The 20,839-nt window shown below is 39.7% G+C and overlaps 1 protein-coding gene across 1 annotated transcript in view; it reads left to right on the top strand.

The window, feature by feature from the left end:
* The window catches only part of PTPN12 (protein tyrosine phosphatase non-receptor type 12), an 82,786-nt gene that overhangs the window by 13,539 nt on the left and 48,408 nt on the right, over window positions 1-20,839 (top strand). The window contains exon 2 of the mRNA XM_086474355.1: window positions 17,084-17,192. Within this exon, the coding sequence (XP_086330481.1) occupies window positions 17,084-17,192 (109 nt within the window). The remainder of the gene's footprint in view (window positions 1-17,083; window positions 17,193-20,839) is intronic.

Genomic DNA, 20,839 nt, shown 5'->3' on the forward strand with positions numbered 1-20,839 from the left:
CAAGGGATGCAGTCAATAATCAGAGAGGATAGCAGTGCAGCTTGTGTTGGGGTCATGATGCAGTCTTCTAGTAAGTAATGTACTTGAGTGTTCTCACATAATGTACTGTTCACCATAATACATCTCTAAGAAGCACTTGCATCCTGATAAGACATTGTGATACTTCACTGCTCCTGTGAATTAATTCGCTTTGGCTGTGGAGTATGTATTTCTGTATTTTGCATTTTAAAGCCAGGACTTAGCAATTCTGTGTGTCTTATCCCATTACTTGTCATGCAGTTACTGTCTCTTCAGAACAAACGTGTATTCCTGTCTGGGCTTATCAGCATTAATGGCTGTTGTGGTTACCCAGTGGAATACTGATGCACGATGCTAGCAACTGGGAATGAGAAGAAGGTAGCCTTTAAGGGAAGGCAGAATGTGAGGATTGAAGAGGGCATTGCTTTAGGAAAATGCTACTGTTCCGTAAAATCAAACTGCAGCAGATATTGGGGTTGAGGTTAAACTTAACTGCTGCATTGAAAATAAATTGAGCTCTTCTAAAGCTATTGATATTGTTTGGAATCCTGCCACTTCCATCAAGGGAAAATAAGATTGAGAAACTTGGTTTGTGTCCTACTTACTGTGCTTAAATAGTTCTCCTTTTACTAAGTCTGGGGAATTCTGGTATTTGGAAAGGGGCATTGTTTCTCCCCAGTCCAAACTGCATGCAATATCTAGCCTATTTGCTGGCTAGAAATACTGCAATAGGCAGTCTTTCACATCTGTAGGAATTCAGGTGATTTTTTTTCTGACTAAAGGCATATCTGTTTCCACACAGAAAAGCAAGTCACATAGTTTTCATAGCTGTAAGCAGCAGTACAACCTGTTCCTTTTAAGTTGTTCGGGGCTATGCAACTTCACTTTCCCAGTTATTCTTTTTTTTCTCGTATAAAAAGAAACCCGCACTTGCTTGCTCTTAGTATTTCCTATCTTACTTTGTAAAATTTTAGCTTCTATGTGTTCTTATCTAGCCTTTCCCAAGAGTGGCTTTGATAGATCTGAGGAAGTAACTTTGGTAATGCAACTTTCCTCATTTCCTGTATTTCATCTACTTATTTTGTCATTTTGAAAGGCTGTGACTAGTGGTTTCACAAACTTACATTTCCATTATCTAAGAGTGTCATTAAGTGTTGATTCTCCAGTTTTAGATCTGTAAGTTCAATAATTGGTGAAATGCTGTAAAGTGTAATATTTCTTGAGGGTGGAAAAAACATCTTGGAGAAGGACACAGTGAAGAGCAAAAGGCAGGAGGAAGCTGTTCAAAACCAGAAGTTTCTTTATGGAGGTTACATTGTGTTTGAGTGAGGTAAAACAGGAAGGTATTTGTAGCTCATTTGTGTGCAGGTTAGTAGCCTGCTGCTCTCTCTGTGAGTAATGTATGTTGAGCAATATACTGGGTTGAAAGAGACAGTAAAAATGTGGAAGAAGTTCTGCTTGTGCCAGGAACTGTCTCCAGTATTTTAGAGTCAACCAGGGCCTGACTTGGGTCTCTGCAGGTGGTGGGCTTTGTGGTGCTTATCCACCGGCTGCCTCTCTTCTGGTGTGTCCACAGCCAGGATGTCTTGCCGAGTCATCTTCTTCATTCGGTGGCTTTGTTGAAATGTTTTCTGGTTTTCCAGAATTAGAATGTGAATTTGACCACAACTGTAGTATTTTCTCAGAATTTTTTAAAATTAATCTGGAAACAGAGAAAAGAGGAATACTTCATTTAGTGTTGAGCAACTTTCCTGTTCCTAGATGGGCAAGTGTGGGTTGCAGCCAATGTCAGTAGCAAGTTACAGACAACGTTTGCTCTGATATGAGGAAGGAATGGCAATAAAGGAGATTAGTGGTTTAGAAAATAAGATTAGAGGAAGCGGAATTGGAATAAAAGGCTAAGAGGTGGAAAACTGTTAAACTTGGTACAATGGTTAAGTGATTGATATGTAAAATTTCAATATATAAATAGCTGATGTCAACTATTGCCTCCAGTACAGTGAAAACAGTCCAGCTAACCTTTGTCTGTAGGCGTGGGTATGAAACTGTGTCCTCGTGATAGTTCAGTGTACCAGAAGTTGAACAGTCTTGCGTTGATGAAGAAGCATGGCTCATACCCAACTTAAAAAATCTCAAAGATACAGAAGTAGGACCCCCACTCTGTCCATATCTTATGATCATGTAGATCATCAAAAACTGTTTTACCTGTATTCCATTCATTGGCTTCCATAATACATGATGGAAAGAAGGAGATGAATAGCGGTTTATGCACTTATGGTTATAGCTAGAGGGAAACTTTGTATGCCATAGAGTTATATCCAAAGTAGTTACCTGCCTCTCCCTAAAAGATGGAAAGGCCTAGAGTCTACTTTTGCTGCTTTCTTAAAATAAGAAACTTGTGATTTCCATCATTCCACTAATCTGTTAGCATAACTTAAGGGGTTTTGATGGTATCTAAGTATTTAAGTATATAATAATTATTGAAACAGAATTAATAAACTGCTAAAGAAGTATTGTTTTGTAACGGCTAGTTGTATGTTGAGGTGATTGGTGTGTTACTTGAACGCAGTAATTAGTTGAATATTAATAATTTTAATTGCAATGTTTGGCAAAAAGGAATACTAGGAATGAGATTGTCTTATGCTGCCTGGAAAGGATCTCAAAATGTTGTAAACATTTTAGTTCTGTTTTTATAGCAGTCTTAAATTAGAATCTGCCACACATGATACAATAGGTATCTTCATAACTGGGGAGAAAGATAAGTAGATAAATTTTAGGACCATATGATGCTTTATGGTTTCTTCAGAGTATAAGAAAATGCTGTAATGTGTCAAATCAAATGTACACCTAGTTTAATACTTTATTCTGACTGGTGGATACAAAGTGAAAGAATGTAAGAAATAAAGCAGAGCCATCCTCCCAGTTTCTGTCAATGGCACAGATTGAGTGGAAGCTCACAGACTGTGTACATGGTAGCAGCAGGTTGATGATCACAGGACACTAGGACCCCTTACTCCTGCACTGACAGTCAGAGTAGTGGCAGGTACTGCTACTTGGCCCGTTTAAACAGGTCCTGTGCTGCTTGCAAATGTTTTATGTTTTTAGCTCTGTATAAATTCCTTTCATTCAACTTCCTCATTTTCTTTTTTTTAAAGGTCCTATTTCTAAAGGAAAAAGTTGTGGTGAATTTCTTTTTAGCCTTTTCCTGTGTGGCAGGGATACCAGATATAAGTATGCAGTGGCTATAAGTGGTTCTTCTGGAACTGTGTCTTTAGCCAGGTCCTGTGCTTGCTGAAATCTACTTCAAGGTTTTTTTTTTCTTGCTCGGCGATCAAGTGAGAGCGTTCTCTGGCAAATGGATCTGATATCTTTAGAAAGAAAGAAATCTGTACTTTGTACCCTCTGATATCCTTAGTTTCTTGTTTTTCAGCTTCATAGCCTTCCCAGTCTCCTCCACAAGAACCACCAGGTGTGTTGGTGCTACCAGTACTGTGATTGCTTCCTTGATAGTATAGGTATTACACACTTCTGGGTGCATTAAAACAGATGATAGAAACTTAGCTTGATTTTTGCCACCTTCTTGTTTGTCTGTCTGCTTTTGTAATGCATGCTGCTGCTTCCCCTCTGTCATGCTCTTGCCTGTCAGTCCTCCATAATTTGTAGGGGTGGCATTAGTTTCTGAGTATGTGATCCTGCTGTCAAGTTTAAGATTCGTTTTATATCAGTATTCTGCACTTTGACTCAAATTTAGACACACTTGAAGTGGTCAGGCAGTTGGTGATGCTTGTAGGTCCCTTCCAGCTGAATTGCTCTATTCTAAATGTATAGTTTATCTTAATACCTAGATTTCTTGCAGGTGAATAGAAACATCTACCCATTTCCTCCTGCGAGAGGCACGTAATGTGCCTGAACTTTGACTTCTGCTCTGCCCTTTATTTAGGGTGTGGTGTTTTCATGCCTATCACAGAGGATTTCACACTGTGCTATAATAATTTATTCTATTGCTTCTGAGTCTAAGCCTCTTTAGGCTTCATTTGAATTTTAGTAGAGGTAGAGCCCAACTAGACATACCTAGATGTTTGGGGTGGTTTTTTTTTCGGTCCAAACCTGTTGTATTGTGTTTTGGGTTATTTCAGGAAATAGGAAACAGAACTACCTTTATTTTGCAGCCTTTTTGTCACCTGTTTTCAGTGTACCTTAATATCTGTTGACAAATGTGCTGTATCTTTAATCAGTAATGTACCATGAAACAGCTCTTGGTCTTTAGCCTCTCACCTTACGGGCTAAACTTTGTGTGTAGGACTGTATTTGTGTTCTGAGTCTGGCGTCCACAAATGTTACTGTTGCCGGCTGCTTCTGTTGAGGTCCAGGTGATGCCCAGGGATGCTTTATGAGAATTTCCTCCTTTAGAGTTGACCTGATAACCAAGGGCTATCAGCTGCTGCCTTCTCGTTGAGATCCGAGGTGGTTTTCCTCTGCCCAAGAGGACACTGACATCTAGTGGATGGGTTCTACAGGCACAGGGCAAGAAAACTGCAGCTTGAAGGCCATCTTTCTTCTGGACTTTTACTTAAATTTTGCTTTCGTTTAGATCCTCAGGGTTTTTTGGAAGAAGGAAAAAAGAAAACCCCAACTTAGCCAGTTTTGTGTAACTTCTTCTGGGGTTTAAGGCATAAGGTTTGTGCAGTCAAACTAGTTGGTTTTTGTTGGTTGCGGGTTTGGGGTTTTTTGCTCAGTCAGGTCACACCTGCATGTGAGCCTTGGATGGATGTGATAAAACGATTTAAGATACTGCATTCCCCAGTTGTCTTCCCAGCCTGTGAAGAAGATAAGTTGCCTGTGAAGAAGATAAGTTACCTGTGTAGCACAGGAAGAAGAGACAGGTGTTCCAGCTTCTCGCCTCTGAGATAGTGCCTCTAAGTTGTCTTCAGTGCTGGGCCTGTCCTTTCAGTGAAACCTGCTAACACGTGGTAGTGTTGCTTTGCAGCCTCTCAAATGTCTGTTAGTTTAACTGGGAACCAAGTAGCAGGAAAAGTTTTAACAAAAATACAGTTTTTCCAGGAATGTTCCGAAGCAGAGAACAGTGCTCAGAAATCAAACTTTCTGAAAATGTTCATCAAAACATTAGTATTCCTTTAAAGACAAAAATAGACCTTTCAGTTGAAGTAATAAAATCCAGATTTCTTTATCAAAGAAAATAAACACTGCATAAAGTTTCATAGTTAATAATTAAGTGTGGCATCTTCTGCTTTCAGAGACCATTGAGGTGAACTGAGTAAATCATTGTGCCTGCAAGCAGTTAACATCATTGCTGCAGATTGTTGTTTGATCTCTGAGGGTTTAAGTCATTCTGCACTAGAGTTCATTAGACAATAATGTACTGACTTCGGATTTGTTGACCATCTAGCAAATTTCTAAATGAGGTTAAAACAAGAGACAGTTTCAAGGCCCTTAAATTATGGCTTAAAATTAAAAGAAGCCTTTCAGGGCCCATTTAAGGGTTCAAGAGTCAGAGAAAGTGTGGACTGACAGTGCTTAGAATGAAGGTGTTAGACTTTAATGTTTGGTGATGGCCTTTAAATTGCTTCGTTGTCCAGAGAAAACATTTATTTTTTTCACTGAAAGATGCTAAAGATTATTTTACGGTTTGCTAACAGTCTTTGGTTACAGCGAAAGTATCCTCAAGTAAAAATAGACTGTCGCAACCAAAAACATTAGCATAAAAATTAATGTCTTATGTGAAATACCAGAAAATAAAATGTAAAGCCTACGAACACTTTTACTGTGCTAAAGGACGCTTATGCAATGCAAGTGATAGATAAGGTAGAATATCAATATTTCTGTTCTAAGAGGACAATTTAACTAATTTCAAGTAGAATCAGTTTTATTAGTATGAGACCATAAAGAAAGATAAGAACATGTGATCCATCAAAAAAGAAAAATCACAGCCTCAACTGACCTGTTGCTTTAAGAAGAAAGAAGAAAAATAGATTTTTCTCCTGTTGGCTGTGGAGAATTTATATTGTCTTATCTCTAGAAATTTCCCAGCATGCTGGACTTCCTACTGAATACAGCTTGTTTATTAGGAAATATCCTGTGTCTTTATTTCCTCAGTGACTACTATAAACATTTAGTAGTTGCTACTTAGTTAATTTGGGAGAATATGCATGTGTGTTTCCTTCATGGCCAGCTTCTAGTATACAACTTTATTTGGCATTTTTTTAAGTTTAGTCTTATTTCTTTTACCCTAAAAGTCTGTCTGCTTGCTTTACATTATATTCTCTCCTTCCCCTCTTGTTGATTGTTTTATACCTTTGTCATCAAACGTCTGTTAGTGTGCTCTGCTTTTCATGAGAAGTCATGGAGGAAAATGCCTGGTTGGCCTGGGAGACACTGGTCTTTCCTGAATTCTTGTGGAAATTCACATACTCTTCTTTTGAATTGGCACCGTATCAAATACTTATTTGAAGCTCAGATTAGAACAGCTTCTTTTCCCAGGAAAGGAAGTGGAGTCTTACTACTTTGTCACTTATTCCACACAGATGAGAATTATAGATGATAATCTGGAGGCTGGATCTGAAGGTTTTCCTGTGTGTTTCTGAAATGCCTGGAAGTAAATCCATCATCCAAAACATGGGGACCTTGAATAAAGTTGTTTGTATTTCAGATAGAAAAAGCTTAATGAGGGTTTGGTGGTGTTTACCAAACAAACTGTCGACTTCTACATTCTGGATTGTAAATATTCAGCTTTTTAAATCTATGACAGTTGAGGGTTATTTTAAATTTATCAGCAGCTTGATTGACAAGGCATTTGCCTGAACCAGATTCATTTTACCAGTTGACTTTAGTACCTTATTTTGTTGAAATTTGGCACTGTAGAAGGACTGTATGTCGCAAATTAGCTGTGTAACAAACATAGCCTGCAGGGTACAAACATCAATGAAAGGCTATTTTAGAAACCTTTGTGACTGAATTTGTACTTAATATGAGGTAAACATTTCTCTGCTCTTCAAAATGGAAGAATTGCAGAAGTAATTACATTATAAATGTAATAGAGGCATCCTACAAACTGGTTGGAAATGAATTTAAAATTTGGCTTGCAGCTTTGATGTACAAAAGGCAATAAAATGTATATAAAGGCTTTATTTTAGAGATAGCGGGGATTTAGGTTCTCGATGCTGGCTTTAAAAGGACATACACAACACATTTGTTACTTGACCCTTTAGCTTGATGCAAGCTTTAACAAGACTTCAGACTTAAAAGTTTCCGTTAAAATGTTCATTATTTAAAAAGTTAAACAGTTTGATTATAACAGTGTTTTCATTTACTTTTTAGTAACCACTGTAGTATTCTTGTCTCTGAGTGTTCTAATGAACTCATGATATAGGGCTGCAGAAGAGGCAACTATTTATTTTGCTAGTCACTTTTGGCATTGCATTGCCTGAGAACACCTGTGATTAAAGTTACCTTAGAACTTTAAGTGTTAATGGTATGACAAACAATGTACTTAGAATGGTTATATTTGAGAAATATCACAGACTTTTCCTTTTTTGAAGCAGCTCATTGAACAAAATATGAGGAAAGTAAAAAATGTTTTCTGTATGAGTTATAGTACTATAAGGTTATAGAAAATGCTGTGTATGTGCCTATGCTACTCTTGTAGAAGAGAATTGCATGTGCTACAGCATGTGTGGAGAAGGTTTAAGGATTTTTTTTAAATTCAGCAGAAACAAAGTAAATGGTAGAGTTTATATTGTTCAGGTATTTAGCAGTGTTACTTGTAACTCTTGACTGTTCAGCCATTAAAACAAAAACTTCAATGGAGAGAAGTAATCTAAAATCATGCTTGTGAATCACTTATTGTTTAGATTCGTTGTTTCTGTAGTAGCCATTGCTGCTTTGGTTTCATTTGAGTAGTTGCTCTATAGGTCTTTCTGCTGGAATTACGAGAATTTTGTGGGCCATTGCATTCCCTGTTCTATCTGTTTTTGAAACCTGAATTGCATAATCTGGTTGGAAGGTGTGTAGATTTGAACTGACAGGGACACGTTTGTTAGGCAAAAATTGACAGATATAAACAATTACGACACAAAGTTCCTTTGCTCATCCATAAATATTGTAATGATTATTAGCTAGGGTTAGTGCCGTTGAAGTCTTAGCACGAGTTTGTATCTTTAATGAGGCTACTTCTTTCTGGCTCTTAAAATGCTATTGAAGTCCGTCATAAATGGCCTCTTTATAACTAGCACATTCCTTGGCTTCCAGACACAGCCTCAAAGAAGGGGTGAAAATAGTTGTAAGCATGTTTTCTCCAGTTAGTAGAAATGTATTTTCTATTTCTATTTGATAGTTTCTCTTTCCTTTTACATTCCCTTGCATATTCTCTGTGTATATGTTACTGCATGGAAGTACTGATTCAGTGCTTGTCAGAAGTTTGGGGTTGTTTTTAGTTTGGTCGTTTTTTTTGGTTTTGTATTTTTCTGTATTTGTGTCTGGAAAGGTTTTAGGTTGTGGGTTTTTTGGAGAGGGGATAGTTGTTAAAACATTGTGGGTGTTCTACTTAGCAGTTATGAACTAACATAACTATACTAGCAGCAGCCTAATCTTGCCTGTTGAGTACTGGGGGTTCTAAACTACTGCAAGTCTCTACAGAAACTGTGTTTCTATACAAGGTTCAAGCCTGCTTCTGGAAAAAAAAAAAAAAAACAACCCAAACCAAAAACAAAACCAAGAACTTCTGGGGAAGGATAAAACTGGCATATCTTTATTGGAGTCAATTGCGTGTCCAACATCAGTATATTTAACACTGAACTCATATCATCACATAGCCATTCCTAGAGATGTTTCAGTAAGGTAATTTGGACCCAAATCCAGATCTCAGTAGCAATGTTTCTTGACTGCACAAACAGCTATGCTTTTTATGCAGAGCATTTGTTAGGCTCCAGCTTTTCAGCTTAAAGTCATTCTTGGTGAAAGTCTTTTACAAGGCAGGATCTGTGTTTCCGATAAATTGGCAAGACAGAGCTGTTAAAAAGCCTCAATGCCTTTTTTTTGCTGTAGCAGACCTTTTTTTTGCGGGGCGCAGATTTAAGACTATTCACCTGTGTCTTTATTTATGGTAGTTTTGGTAATGGGAGACCAGCAGGTAGGAAATTCTAGTTTACTTCTGTTGGAGCGAAAGCTCAGTGTTTCCCATTTCGGTTGTGGTGCGCTTTTTTTTTTTTTCCACCTAGTGTGAATTGGGCCAAAACCAAACACTGACCTCAAGGAAATGTGTTCCAAGGTGTGGGAAAAGAGGTTGAGTTCTGCATCTTCTGAAGGAAGAGGGAGAAGAACTTTGGTTTGTTGTTGGTTGTGTGTGTTTGGGTGTTTTTCCTTTTTCTTTTTTAGTGCTGAGCAGAAACAAAAGCAAAATATATGCTTCATGGAACTTAATGCCTCATTCCACGTGCTGTGAAGTCACAAGCAAAGGAATGGTAAAGACTGTGGGGAGAAGAAGGTTTTGATGGTAATAGATTACAAAATTTCTCAGGGAGAATTGATGTTAAACAAACTAAATATTGTTCAAAGACAAGAGGCTTAGCTGATAACCTGTTTAGATCCTTATGCTACTTATTTGTATGGACTGTACCCTGTCTGTATTGGCTATACAGCTCTTCCTTTGAACGCTTGTCACAGGATGCTTTTGACTGTTGAAGGATGTTATGGCTGTTAAGGCACAAGCACTGAAGCTGAAGAGCTGTCAAGTCACAACCAACGATGACTAGCCCAGTCCCTCTCATGTGGTCCTGAAAAAAAGCATGGCTTACATTCCTTTTAGCTGCCTGATTGAGCTGAATAAAACCTCTTGTCTTTGGGGTGTTCTTTGCAGAAAAATTCTCAACTTGCCTTTACAAAATTTCTTCTATGCTTCTATGATCTGATCCTGAGGATGTTGTTGCTTTGGTACTTGGTTTTACTACATCATTGCTGTCGGGTTTTGACTTCCCTGAGAATCTTTAAATCTGGTGTAAGGGAGGGAGGACAAGTATCTACTTTTCATCTCTTTCAGGTGAAGGGCACACTCTGTAGAAGCCTTCACTCAATTCAGATATTACACTGACAGTGTCAGCATCACATCCAGGATGTCAAAATTTGTTGGACTTCAGAGCTAGTTGGTCTAGAAAGTGGACTGTAGTATAGTCACTTCTCCTGGATAAGTCAAAGGGTGGCTTTTGAGAAGAAGTTTGCCTGGACCTATAACCAGTTTTTCGTTTTAAAACAAACAAACAAAACCTGCTTTCAGCACCAGAGTGGAAAGTTCATCCCACCTGCCTCACGCGGGCTCTGAGACTTGCTTCTGGCAAGACTTTTTGGCAGAGCTCTCTGGCAGTTTTGGTGTTGCAGATTTACTTCTGCTTGCTTTTGCAGACCAAGATGAGAGATGAAGTGTCCACTTAAACTATTCTCTTCATCTTTTCATTTGAGGCTAAGTTTCTGCTTAATATCGATGATTCCACTTCTAGTTGCTGTCTTATGCAACTCAAATCATTGGAACTGTAGCAAAACTGAGCAATCTTCCTCCTTGTTTTGGATGCCTTATAGCTAGACGTTCTGGGTCCAAGGTGTTTGTGCACACTCCCAACTGATGTGTTATTGTGGCATTGCTGAATGTCCCCAGGGATACTGAAGGCTGTCATGGTCTAGGGTGAGATACGCGGTTTTGTTCGGCTTACAGTGCAAATGCCTGCGTTGATTGCATGTGTAGATGACGTCTTGGAGAACAGCTACAATATATAACCTTTCCTGTTGTCCCTCAAGTCCCTAAATACTGTTTGGTAGGAAGCTGCTGAAGGTGGAAGAGTTATACATCTTAGTACCCTTGTTATGCGAAGGTGTGGGAGTTTCTGGCTACAAAGGAGATATGCCTGTAATGAAAACTGGACCGAGTTTAACAATTCTTTTTGCAAGTTATTTATAGCCATCATGTGATAAGACCTTCAGTTTCTGGCTCTGACCTGAATGCAGGTTCAACCTAAATGAGGCATAAATATACATCCTTCAGTTTCTTGAGCAAATCAGCAAAAGTGGTGAAATGCTGGCAGTAAAATTGTATGAGAACTACGAATGCAGTTGATATCTACAGTGTTGTGACAAAAAGCTCTGGAGGTGGGGAAAAGTGCCTTTGGCTTCCTTATTTCAAGATGTTTTGTATTCAGTAGACTGGCATGCGCAGTTGTTCCACAGTTTTAAGTCTAAACTTTTTTAGATGTTAGTAATCCCTTTTCACATAAGAAACAATCATCATTTGTTTGCCCTAAAATGAATGATGTTGGCTGTCTTGAAAAATTACAGAAAATTGTATGGAGGATAACTCAAGCCTTTAGTTACCGTCTTGACTTGAAACTTCCAACTACTTGTGAAAAATGAAATGTAAACACAAACAGAAGGAAGCAGGACAGGAGTAACTGAGGAAAGATTGACATGTGTCATGGGTGTATGCTGTTTTTCAAATACTCCAAAGGCAAAGTGGTGAGAGGGATACTCTCAGAAATTAGTTTTATCTGTAATTTCATATGTGTGTGCTAAGTATTAGTATGATAACTAACTTTGTCAGCCTAGACTCTGGACATTATCTTGCATGTAGGTCTTTTCATGTTTTTATGCTGTGTTTACTTGCAACAACAGATGCAAAGCATTTAATGTAAGAATGTAAACTGCAAAGGTAGTTGGGAGACTTAAATTTAAGTGTGATACCTGGAATTATATTAACCTCTATTTTGTGCTACTTAACAGGGGAATGAGGTAACCAGTGATGTCCCATGTGGGACAGTTCAGTGTTGATTCAGCTCTGACTTCCCCAGAAACTTTGGGCTAAACTGCACCGTGACCCATTGTCCCCACCCCGCTTTTGTTCTGGCAGAGTGACTAAAGGAAACCCAGCTCACTGTGTGCATTTATTCCTTCCTATTGCAACGCAGAGCTGCAGAGGTACTTCTGACTCGGAGTAGTCCATCCTTCAGCCGAGTTTGTTAGCATCAGTTTGTCTTGGTGCTTCCCAGAGCCCTCGGTGATAAGAAAGTGGTATAGGGAAATTCCAGTTGAATTTGCAGGGACTTCAGGCTAAAGTACTTCTGGAACCAAAGCAGTTTTAGAAAGTCAGAGCCACATTTGAGCAGTGATGCATCTGAGTCTGCACGTGAGCTGTGTTTTGACAAAGGCATCTCTGGCATCTCTGTGTTCATAGTATGGGTACAGAGTCTGAAACGTGTGTAATCTGACCATTGATAACCAGAAGATAGCTATTTTGACATTTTTGTGGTAGTTCGGTTCACACTGCTCCTTACAGGTACATTTTTCTCACTGTATGAAAGTACTGGGAAATTTATTCTGTCCTAGAAATGTTTATCTAAATTGTTAGGATAAGAGCACAGCTGAACATAATTCATGTGTTTTTCTTCCCCTGCTGGTAATAAGAACAATGCAATATCAAGCTTACGATAGAAATAGCTGTCTTGTTTCATGAAATGAGTGCGTTAATACAACACATGTTCCTAGTATTTTTTTATGCTTTGATTTTTTTTAAGGTAACTTTAATGGAAGCTTTTCTTTCATTTTCCGTTCTTTGATTATTTCATAATGCATTTAAGCAAATTTTGCGAAACAGAGTATGTTCTTGTGTGATTGATGTTACTTCACAACTCTGCTGCTTTAGCTGGCCATGTAGCTTCCTAAGCCTGCTGCTGTTGCCTGTTGTCACTTAGCAAGTGAACCATGGGTGCTGTGGAGTTATCTAGCAGCTGACGTTTGATGCTATGATAAGCACTGTTCCTCTGGTATGGTCAAAAAGGAGATTCTAGCAAACATCACTGTTTTACTAACTGATGTTTTGACCATCAGAAATGTCAGATAAGGCTTAGGAGACGATTTGAGGACCTCAAATAATTGAAGCCCTGGTGAAATACTTGTCACACTTTCCTTGAAAAGAAGTGCCCGGAAAGGAGTCACAAGAACTTTTGTAACTTAAAGAAGATTCAAGCTTTTAAAGCGAGTTCTTGAAAACTCAATAGCAGTATAAATGTTTTCTTTAATCCACAAACAACATTTCTATGGTATTAAGCAATGTGCCTTTACAGGCTTTCTAAAGTGTTAAATAGAAGAAATAGGTTGACTGCGAAAGTCAGACCTGTGTTTCCTGAACTGATTGGACTAAGTTGCTCTTAATATGGTAGGGTTCCATAAGTTGGGTTTGAAAAGCTAGTTTGTCTTTTTGTAAAAACACCAAAGTAGGTCTGTAGTACAGACTGTAGAACCACTGTGGAAGTTGGAAGTATATTTCTGAAACTCAAGTTGTTTCAAAGGCTCATCTCCCCACCGTCACATGTGGTAAGTGTTTGTCACCATCCCACAAACCACTTCTGTCATGCAGTGAATAAGCAGTATTAGACTCGAGCTTTTCTAATGAGAATGGAACTTAAGGCTTTGAATGTAGTTCTTTAAGTATGATGAATCATGAGTATATGCTGTCTGACCATTTTGTTCTTAAAAGAATTACATAAATGAAGGTTTTTGTAGTACCAGAATAGCAGTTCCAGTGAATATGCAAATGTCACGGAAGCATCCACTGTTATCTGCAGAGGCACCAGGCTGGATCTGTAATGTCCCTGCTGTTGGCGTCTGAGTATCTTCTGGGAAGCGATTTGGCAATTTGCTGTCTTAACCCAAATGAGTGCTGCTTTGTACTGTAGGCAGTTGTTTGTTATGAATTAGCATGAAACTGGACTGTGACGATCTTACTGGCGACCTTGTCATCATCTTAACCATAGTCGGAACAAAATCCTTTCTTCTGCACTGTCATTACCCCCATTCTGCTATTGAGCACGTTCTTCTCTGTCTGGTCATTCTAGCTGTAACCTAGGAAGCACTGAATCTCTTGCATCCTGCAGCAGGCTGTGTGTGCATGCTGTAATAGCTTTCTGCAGAAATGTTCTGTTGCGTGTAGGGCGAAATCTTCTGCTGGGTCTGGCACTTCTCCATTCCTGTGGTAGTTCAAAGCTCAGTTTTTAGAATTCTTTCTTTACTCTTTAGTCAATTCTTTCTCTTCCAAAGCATGAATTAGATACTACTCTATGTAACAGATACTACTACAAATCATAGAGTACTACTTATGTTTTTGATTGCTCTCAGGACTGTACTTATCTTCTATTACCCATGTCACAGAACAGCTGACAAACATGCATTAAAAGCGTGGATCCTTAAGTATTTTAGGAACATGTGTGTGTTAAAATCAACCTGTATTTCATTTCCAGTCTTTGCCTTGGAGCTGGGCTGTGCTAATCCTACTTTCCAGTCTGTTTAGCAGATGGTACAGCTATTGAAACAAGCAGGGGAGAAGGCTATGCTGAATTCTCATGACATCACTTTCTAGAAAGTGGAACTTGGTACTAGTCACTCCAGCATTTTTGGTTTACAGTAGGTCCAAGCTGTACCTGTGAGTGTTCTTTCTTGCATGCCTTTTAAATGGGCTAGAGCAAAAAGGATCATCTTCCTAGGGTGCTTTTTGATACCTAACCTTTTTCCTGTATTACTCAGGTGTATCCTTTCTCATGCAAAATAACTTCTGCTTCTTCTCACGGGTTTTAGAGGTTGTTTTTTCTCTAAACTTCTTTCTTTTACTTTTTCTAAGCAAAATCATTTGTCTCCTAAAAATCAGTAGGGTGTAAAAAAACCCAATGCCAAAACTCACAGCCAGGTTGAGATGTGGAACAATATGTAAATTCATATTAGTGGTTGTGCTTGGAAAGTATCTCTTTGCCTTTGTCTTTTTCTGAATTGGAGGTTTATAGCCTATTTCCACCTATTTCTCAGTCTTGCAATTCTTAGCTGATATAACTAAATTAGCTAAATTATGTGCATTTATTTTGCTATTTGTAGATTCCTGATTGTGTCCAGTCTTAGCACAGGCAGTATGTTCTATTTTGACACCGGTAAGGGCAGTATTACATAGGACAATGTCTCCCATGTGCACTGATATTCTTTATGTCTGTACCATGTTACAAACAGGTTTCTCTGCCTGCTATGTATACAGGTTACGTTGTGACTTTGTTTGGTGTTGCAAAGATGAGTGTAGTCTGCATGGAAGCTTCCTGTGACCGTTCACATGTCTTTTCAAGAATTGAGTCTTCCTGTTCCTCACTGTAGCAATGTTTTCAGATAATGTGTTTAGCACTTCGATCGCTGGGTGGTCAGAGACTTACTGTCCCACCTCCAAATATTTACTGTTTTTTCTTCATTGACTAACACTGCAAGTTTTTCAAGAGGAATGCATTTCAAGGAAAAAACTCTGCCTGGTAGTTCTGCTACTCTCTTTAGTGTTCAGTGCTCTAATCTGCGATGAAGTCCTTGGAGAAGAGAAAAAAAAACTTGTCTGAAAAGTGGTGGTACTTGATTTACCCTTTGGAAAAAATTTTTAAAATTTTACCGTGCCATCGTTTCTGCTCTGTAAATGCCACTTTTTTGGATTCTTAGATGCATAGAATTCACTATATCCAGACAAATCTAATGAAAGAGTATTTCACTATATCCAGACAGATTTAATGAAAGGCTTTTTCTGTGTGTAACAGAAATGCTAAATTCTTTGTGGTTTTGTTTGTTTGTTTGTTTTTGTTTGTTTGTTTGTTTTTCTGGAAGAATTATTGGAGGACTTGAGTTGCAAATTCATTTTTTTCTTATTTTTTTTAAAAATTGAAGCATGCAGTAAGTGTCCCAACTGTTTTAGTAGTTTTAGAAGAATTCAAGAAGAAAACTGTCTTTCCAAACAGATAATCTTATTTATGATGCCCTTCTGCCTGTATGTTGTTGCATAGTCAGTGATAAACAAGATTTATATTTTTAACTAACGACCAACCTCCTCCATTCTCCCCGTTCCCCAAATGCAAGCAAGCCATGAGCATTTGGGGACTTCAGGGATGGTAATCAAACACTGAAGATGGAGGGAGGGGAACATGAACAACCTCTATCCTTCTACCTATGCAGAATACCACTCAATGGAGGTGCTAAACTTCTTTGAAGCTACGTTCTCTGTTTTCCTCTTGGTTGTCTTATATACCACCACTATGTCAGTGTTGATGGAATGGCTGGTTTTCCAACCACCTGGCTTTAGCTGGAAGCCAGAGTTAACTTTCTGAGTTCTTTGGGTTTCTTTTTAAATCTAGATGTCTACACAATCTAAAATAATAAGCACTGCTGGCTCCTCTTGTATTTTTTAAATTTTTTTTTTTCCAAGAGGGTTTATGCTCTTTTCTTCCTCCTCGGTTTTAAGGTTGCAAAGGCTTGATATGAGTGGGATGATAAAAGCTGTATTGCTCTTGTTATTTCCTAGGTTGCTGGAAGGCATGGGCTGGATTTTATTGTTAGAAGATTTGACTGTTTCAGATTTCTAGGATTTGATAGGTGGAGGGGGAGAAATGACATATTGTTGTGGATACAGCAGACCTCCTGTCACTCATCTTAATTGTGAATACCTTGTACCTGAGAGGCAGGGACCTTCTTTCTCTGGGTGAGCTTGAAACTCACCAGGAGCGGGGCGTTAGGAGTTGATGCTTGTTAAAAGTGAGATTTTGCTTTCTGTGCAGTTGTCAGTGTTGGGAGCCACGTGCTTCAGAGCAAAGTGCCGGCTGCTAACAGCTGTTCCTCAGCCAGCCTGCTCTGTGCTCTTCCTCCGGGTATTTTGAGCAATAACAGATTTTTCTGTTTCTCACAGGTATTTTCAGTGCAGTTGTTACTCCCTAACAGGGCAGTGTATTTCCTAAATAAAACATAGCCATATTCCATACTGGTGCTGTAGTGGCTTTTCCAAAGTTCCATGTCTCATGATGTATAGAGCTGACTTCAACTTGGTTGTAAACGGCTGATGGGCTAAAAGTACTGATAATTAGATATTTAAACTTCATCATAGTGAATATTGTAAAAGGAGAGAAGAGGGGTTTTTTGAGTGAGCTTCTTATACTTCATCAATGAAGCTAATACCTTGTGATGTTTCTGTTATCTTCAGACTTGAAAATATAAAATAATTGTTTTATTTCAGAGGTTAAGAAGATTATCAACAAAATACAGAACAGAGAAGATCTACCCAACAGCCACTGGAGAAAAAGAAGAAAATGTTAAAAAGAATAGATACAAGGATATTTTGCCATGTAAGTCTGATTTACATGTTAATAGAAGACAAAGGAAGGTGCTTGTTATTCTTAATGTATTCTGAATTTTACTGTTTAGTTATTACTGAAAAAAAGCAAAACTGGAGATAATTTGCTGAAAGATAACTTTTGTATAATTTTTATTTAACTTGGAAGGGAAAGTGAGTGAACATTCTTGTATTTTACTAGAAAAGCTATCACCTAAAGATAAAACATGTGCTAGGTCCCAAGCCATATCAAGCTGACACTTTCATTTTAGCTCAGAATAGCATAGAACTTTACTAGGTGCTTAACTATATTTATTCCTTAGGAGTGTATTATTCATGGTAGAAAACAAATGTCAGCATAAACTCTAGATGAAATTTTAAGGAACCTGATTTTGTGGTTGGAAGTAAAATAGGTCTTTTTTGGCTTGTTTGTGTACCGCAAACAGTGTCAGTGAAACTTTCAGTGCTGGATTATCTTTGGTTTGTATTTTGCTAGAGCCCAAATGAAACTGTTTGATGTACGAACTCAGAAAACAAGAGTCAGAGCGGAATTTAAATTTTAAAACCACCTGTGTGTGGATATAACAGATCACTGATCTGTAACAACAAGATTGCTTATTGTAACAATAAGCTCACTTTGTGTAGCTCATGAGGCCATGTCTTTCAGAAGCTCTTACTGTGCTTCTCAATATGAGCAGCCAACAGTGAGATTAAAGGATAGTCTTCTGACAAATGCCATTTTTCATATCCCAGACAATTAGCAACAGATACATTTTACTCTCCTTAGCTTTCTCAGAGCTGTTAGGAGGTTTATTTTCAATTCAAAGTTGTGAATGGTCTTAAGCATCATTACCTTTCATTTTCAGAATGTGTTCTGGTAATAAACTCCAGTGAATTATTGTGTGTTTCAGATGCTCGTATACCTGTGTGATCTGTTTTTCTAGTGCTGGAATTTTTACTGTTGATCAGTGCTTGCTGCTGCACTGGGAAGGAAAGGCATGTGTGTTCATGTTTTGCTGGAGGATATAGACTCATAGAGTAGTTTGGGTTGGAAGGACCTTTAGCGGTCATCTAGTCCAACCCCTCCTTGCAGTGATCGGTGACATCTTCAGCCAGATCAGGTTGCTCAGAGCCCTGTCCAGCCTGACCTTGAACGTTCCTAGGGATGGGGCATCTACCACCTCTCTGGGCAAGCTGTTCCAGTGTTTCATCATCCTCACTGTAAAAAGTTTCTTCCTTATATCTAGTCTGAATCTACTCTCCTTTAGTTTAAAACTGTTATGCCTTGTCCTATCACAACAGGCCCTGCTAAAAAGATTGCTCCCATCTTTCTTATAGGCCCCCTTTAAGTACTGAAAGGCTGAAATAAGGTCTTCCGAAATCTTCTCTTCTCCAGGCTGAACAGCCCCCTCTCTCTCAGCCTTTCCTCATAGGAGAGGTGTTCTAACCCTCTCATTTTTGTAGCCCTCCTCTGGACCTGCTCCAACAAGTCCATGTCTTTCCTGTGGTAAGGACTCCAGAGCTGAACACAGCACTGCAGTTGGAGTCTCACCAGAGCAGAGTAGAGGGGGAGAATCACCTCCCTCGACCTGCTGGCCACGCTTCTTTTGATTGCGATTGGCTTTCTGGACTGTGAGCGCACATTACTAAGTCATGTCCTGCTTTTCATCCGCCAGTACCCCAAAGTCCTTCTCGGCAGGGCTGCTCTCAGTCCCTTCAGCCCCCAGCCCGGATTAATACCGGGGGTTGCCCCAATCCAGGTGCAGGACCTTGCACTTGGCCTTGTTGAACCTCATGAGGTTCACCCGAGCCCACTTCTCCAGCTTGTCCAGGTCCCTTTGGATGGCATCCTGTCCCTCAGGCATGCCAGCTGCACCACTCAGCTTGGTGTCATCTGCAAACTTGCTGAGGGTGCATTCGATCCCACTGTCTGTCATTGATGAAGATATTAAACAGCACTGATCCCAGTACAGACCCCTTGGGGATGCCACTTATCACAGATCTCCATCTGGACATGGAGCCTGACTACCCTCTGGATGCAATCACCCAGCCAGTTCGTCATCCACTGAACAGTCCACGCATCAAATCCATATCTCTCCTATCTAGAGAGAAGGATGTTGTGGGAGACCATGTCAAAGGCCTTACAGAGGTCCAGACAGGCGGCAACCATAGTTCTTCCCTTGCCCACTGATGTAGTCACTCCACCATCAAAGGCCACTAGGTTGGTCAGGCAGGACTTGCCCTTGGTGAAGCCATGCTGGCTGTCTCAAATCACCTCCCTGTCCTCCATGTGCCTTAGCATCGCTTCTAGAAGGATCTATTCCATGACCTTCCCAGGCACAGAGGGGAGGCTGGCAGATCAGTAGTTCCCAGGCTCCGCCTTTCTATCCTTTTTAAAAACAAGTGCAATGTTTCCCTTTTTCCAGTCGCCAGGGCCTTCACCTGACTGCCAGGACTTTTCAAATATCATGGAGAGTGGCTTAGCAACTACATCAGCCAGTTCCCTCAGGACTCTGGGAGGCATCTCATCAGGTCCTGTAGACTCAGGTGTGTTCAGGTTCCTCAGGTGGTCACAAACCTGATCTTCTCTTACAGTGGGAGGGGCTTTGCTCCCCCAGTCCCCATCTTGCGGCCCATCCTCACGAGATGTGTCGGAAGAGGTTGCCAGTAAAGACTGGGGCAAAAAAAAAAAAATCATTGAGTACCTCAGCCTTCTCCTTGTCTGTTCTTACCAGCTTGCCAGTCTTGCTCATCAGGGGGTTACGCTTTCTTTAACCTTCCTTTTCTGGTTGACGTAACTTCTTATTATTCCTTGCATCCCTTGACAAGTTCAGCTCCAGCTGTGCCTTGGCCTTCCTGACCCTGTCCCTATACAACCGGGCAGTGTCCCTATCCCCTTCCCAGGGTACCTGTCCCCTGCCCAGGGTACTTTCCACTGCCTGTGCATTTCCTTCTTGCCCTTTAGTTTAACCAGCAGGCCTCAACTCATCCATGCTGGTCTCTTGCCTTCCTTGCCTGATTTCTTCCGCCTGGGGATCAAGAGCTCTTGCACTCTGTGGGAAGCGTCCTTAAAGATCTGCCAGCTCTGTTCTGCGCCTTTGTCCCTGAGAGCAGTTTCCCAGGGAGTCCTATTGACTAATGCCTTGAAGAAATACGTGTTAAACACGTATATCACGTGTTGAAGTGTTGTGTGGTACTAAGCTCAACTGCAGCAAAACTGTTAAATATCATTGGGGTTTTTGTGTTTGTTTTGGTTTTTTAGTTGGGAGGAAACATGTTTGATGGAGTGAAATAGAGAGGGGAAGTTGTTATTGTTGTCTTAATAAGGGTTGTTATACTCTTTCTTCTGTGCTAGAAGTTTGGTAGATGATGAACAATACAGCAAAACCTTGGTAGTGCCTAGGCTGGATTGATGAGACAATAGCTTCTGTAGTAGTGAATGGTTGCAACTAGGGCGGTAGATGTGCTTTTCTTTCATCTGCATGAAAATAAAAACTGAGTCATTGGGATCTGCAAGGGTTCGCAGGTCACAGTGGGGAAAATGAGCAAACCTCAAAGCTGACATTGAGGAAGATTGAAGGTGTATTTTCAGTTAAACTGAGAATGCCTTCAAACATCTGAAGGTTCAAGCAATAAAGTGATGGGAGACCAGCTTGACAG

The sequence above is a fragment of the Leptosomus discolor genome, chromosome 1 (genome assembly GCF_034619465.1).
Source record: "Leptosomus discolor isolate bLepDis1 chromosome 1, bLepDis1.hap2, whole genome shotgun sequence".
Classification (NCBI taxonomy): Eukaryota; Metazoa; Chordata; class Aves; order Leptosomiformes; family Leptosomidae; genus Leptosomus; species Leptosomus discolor.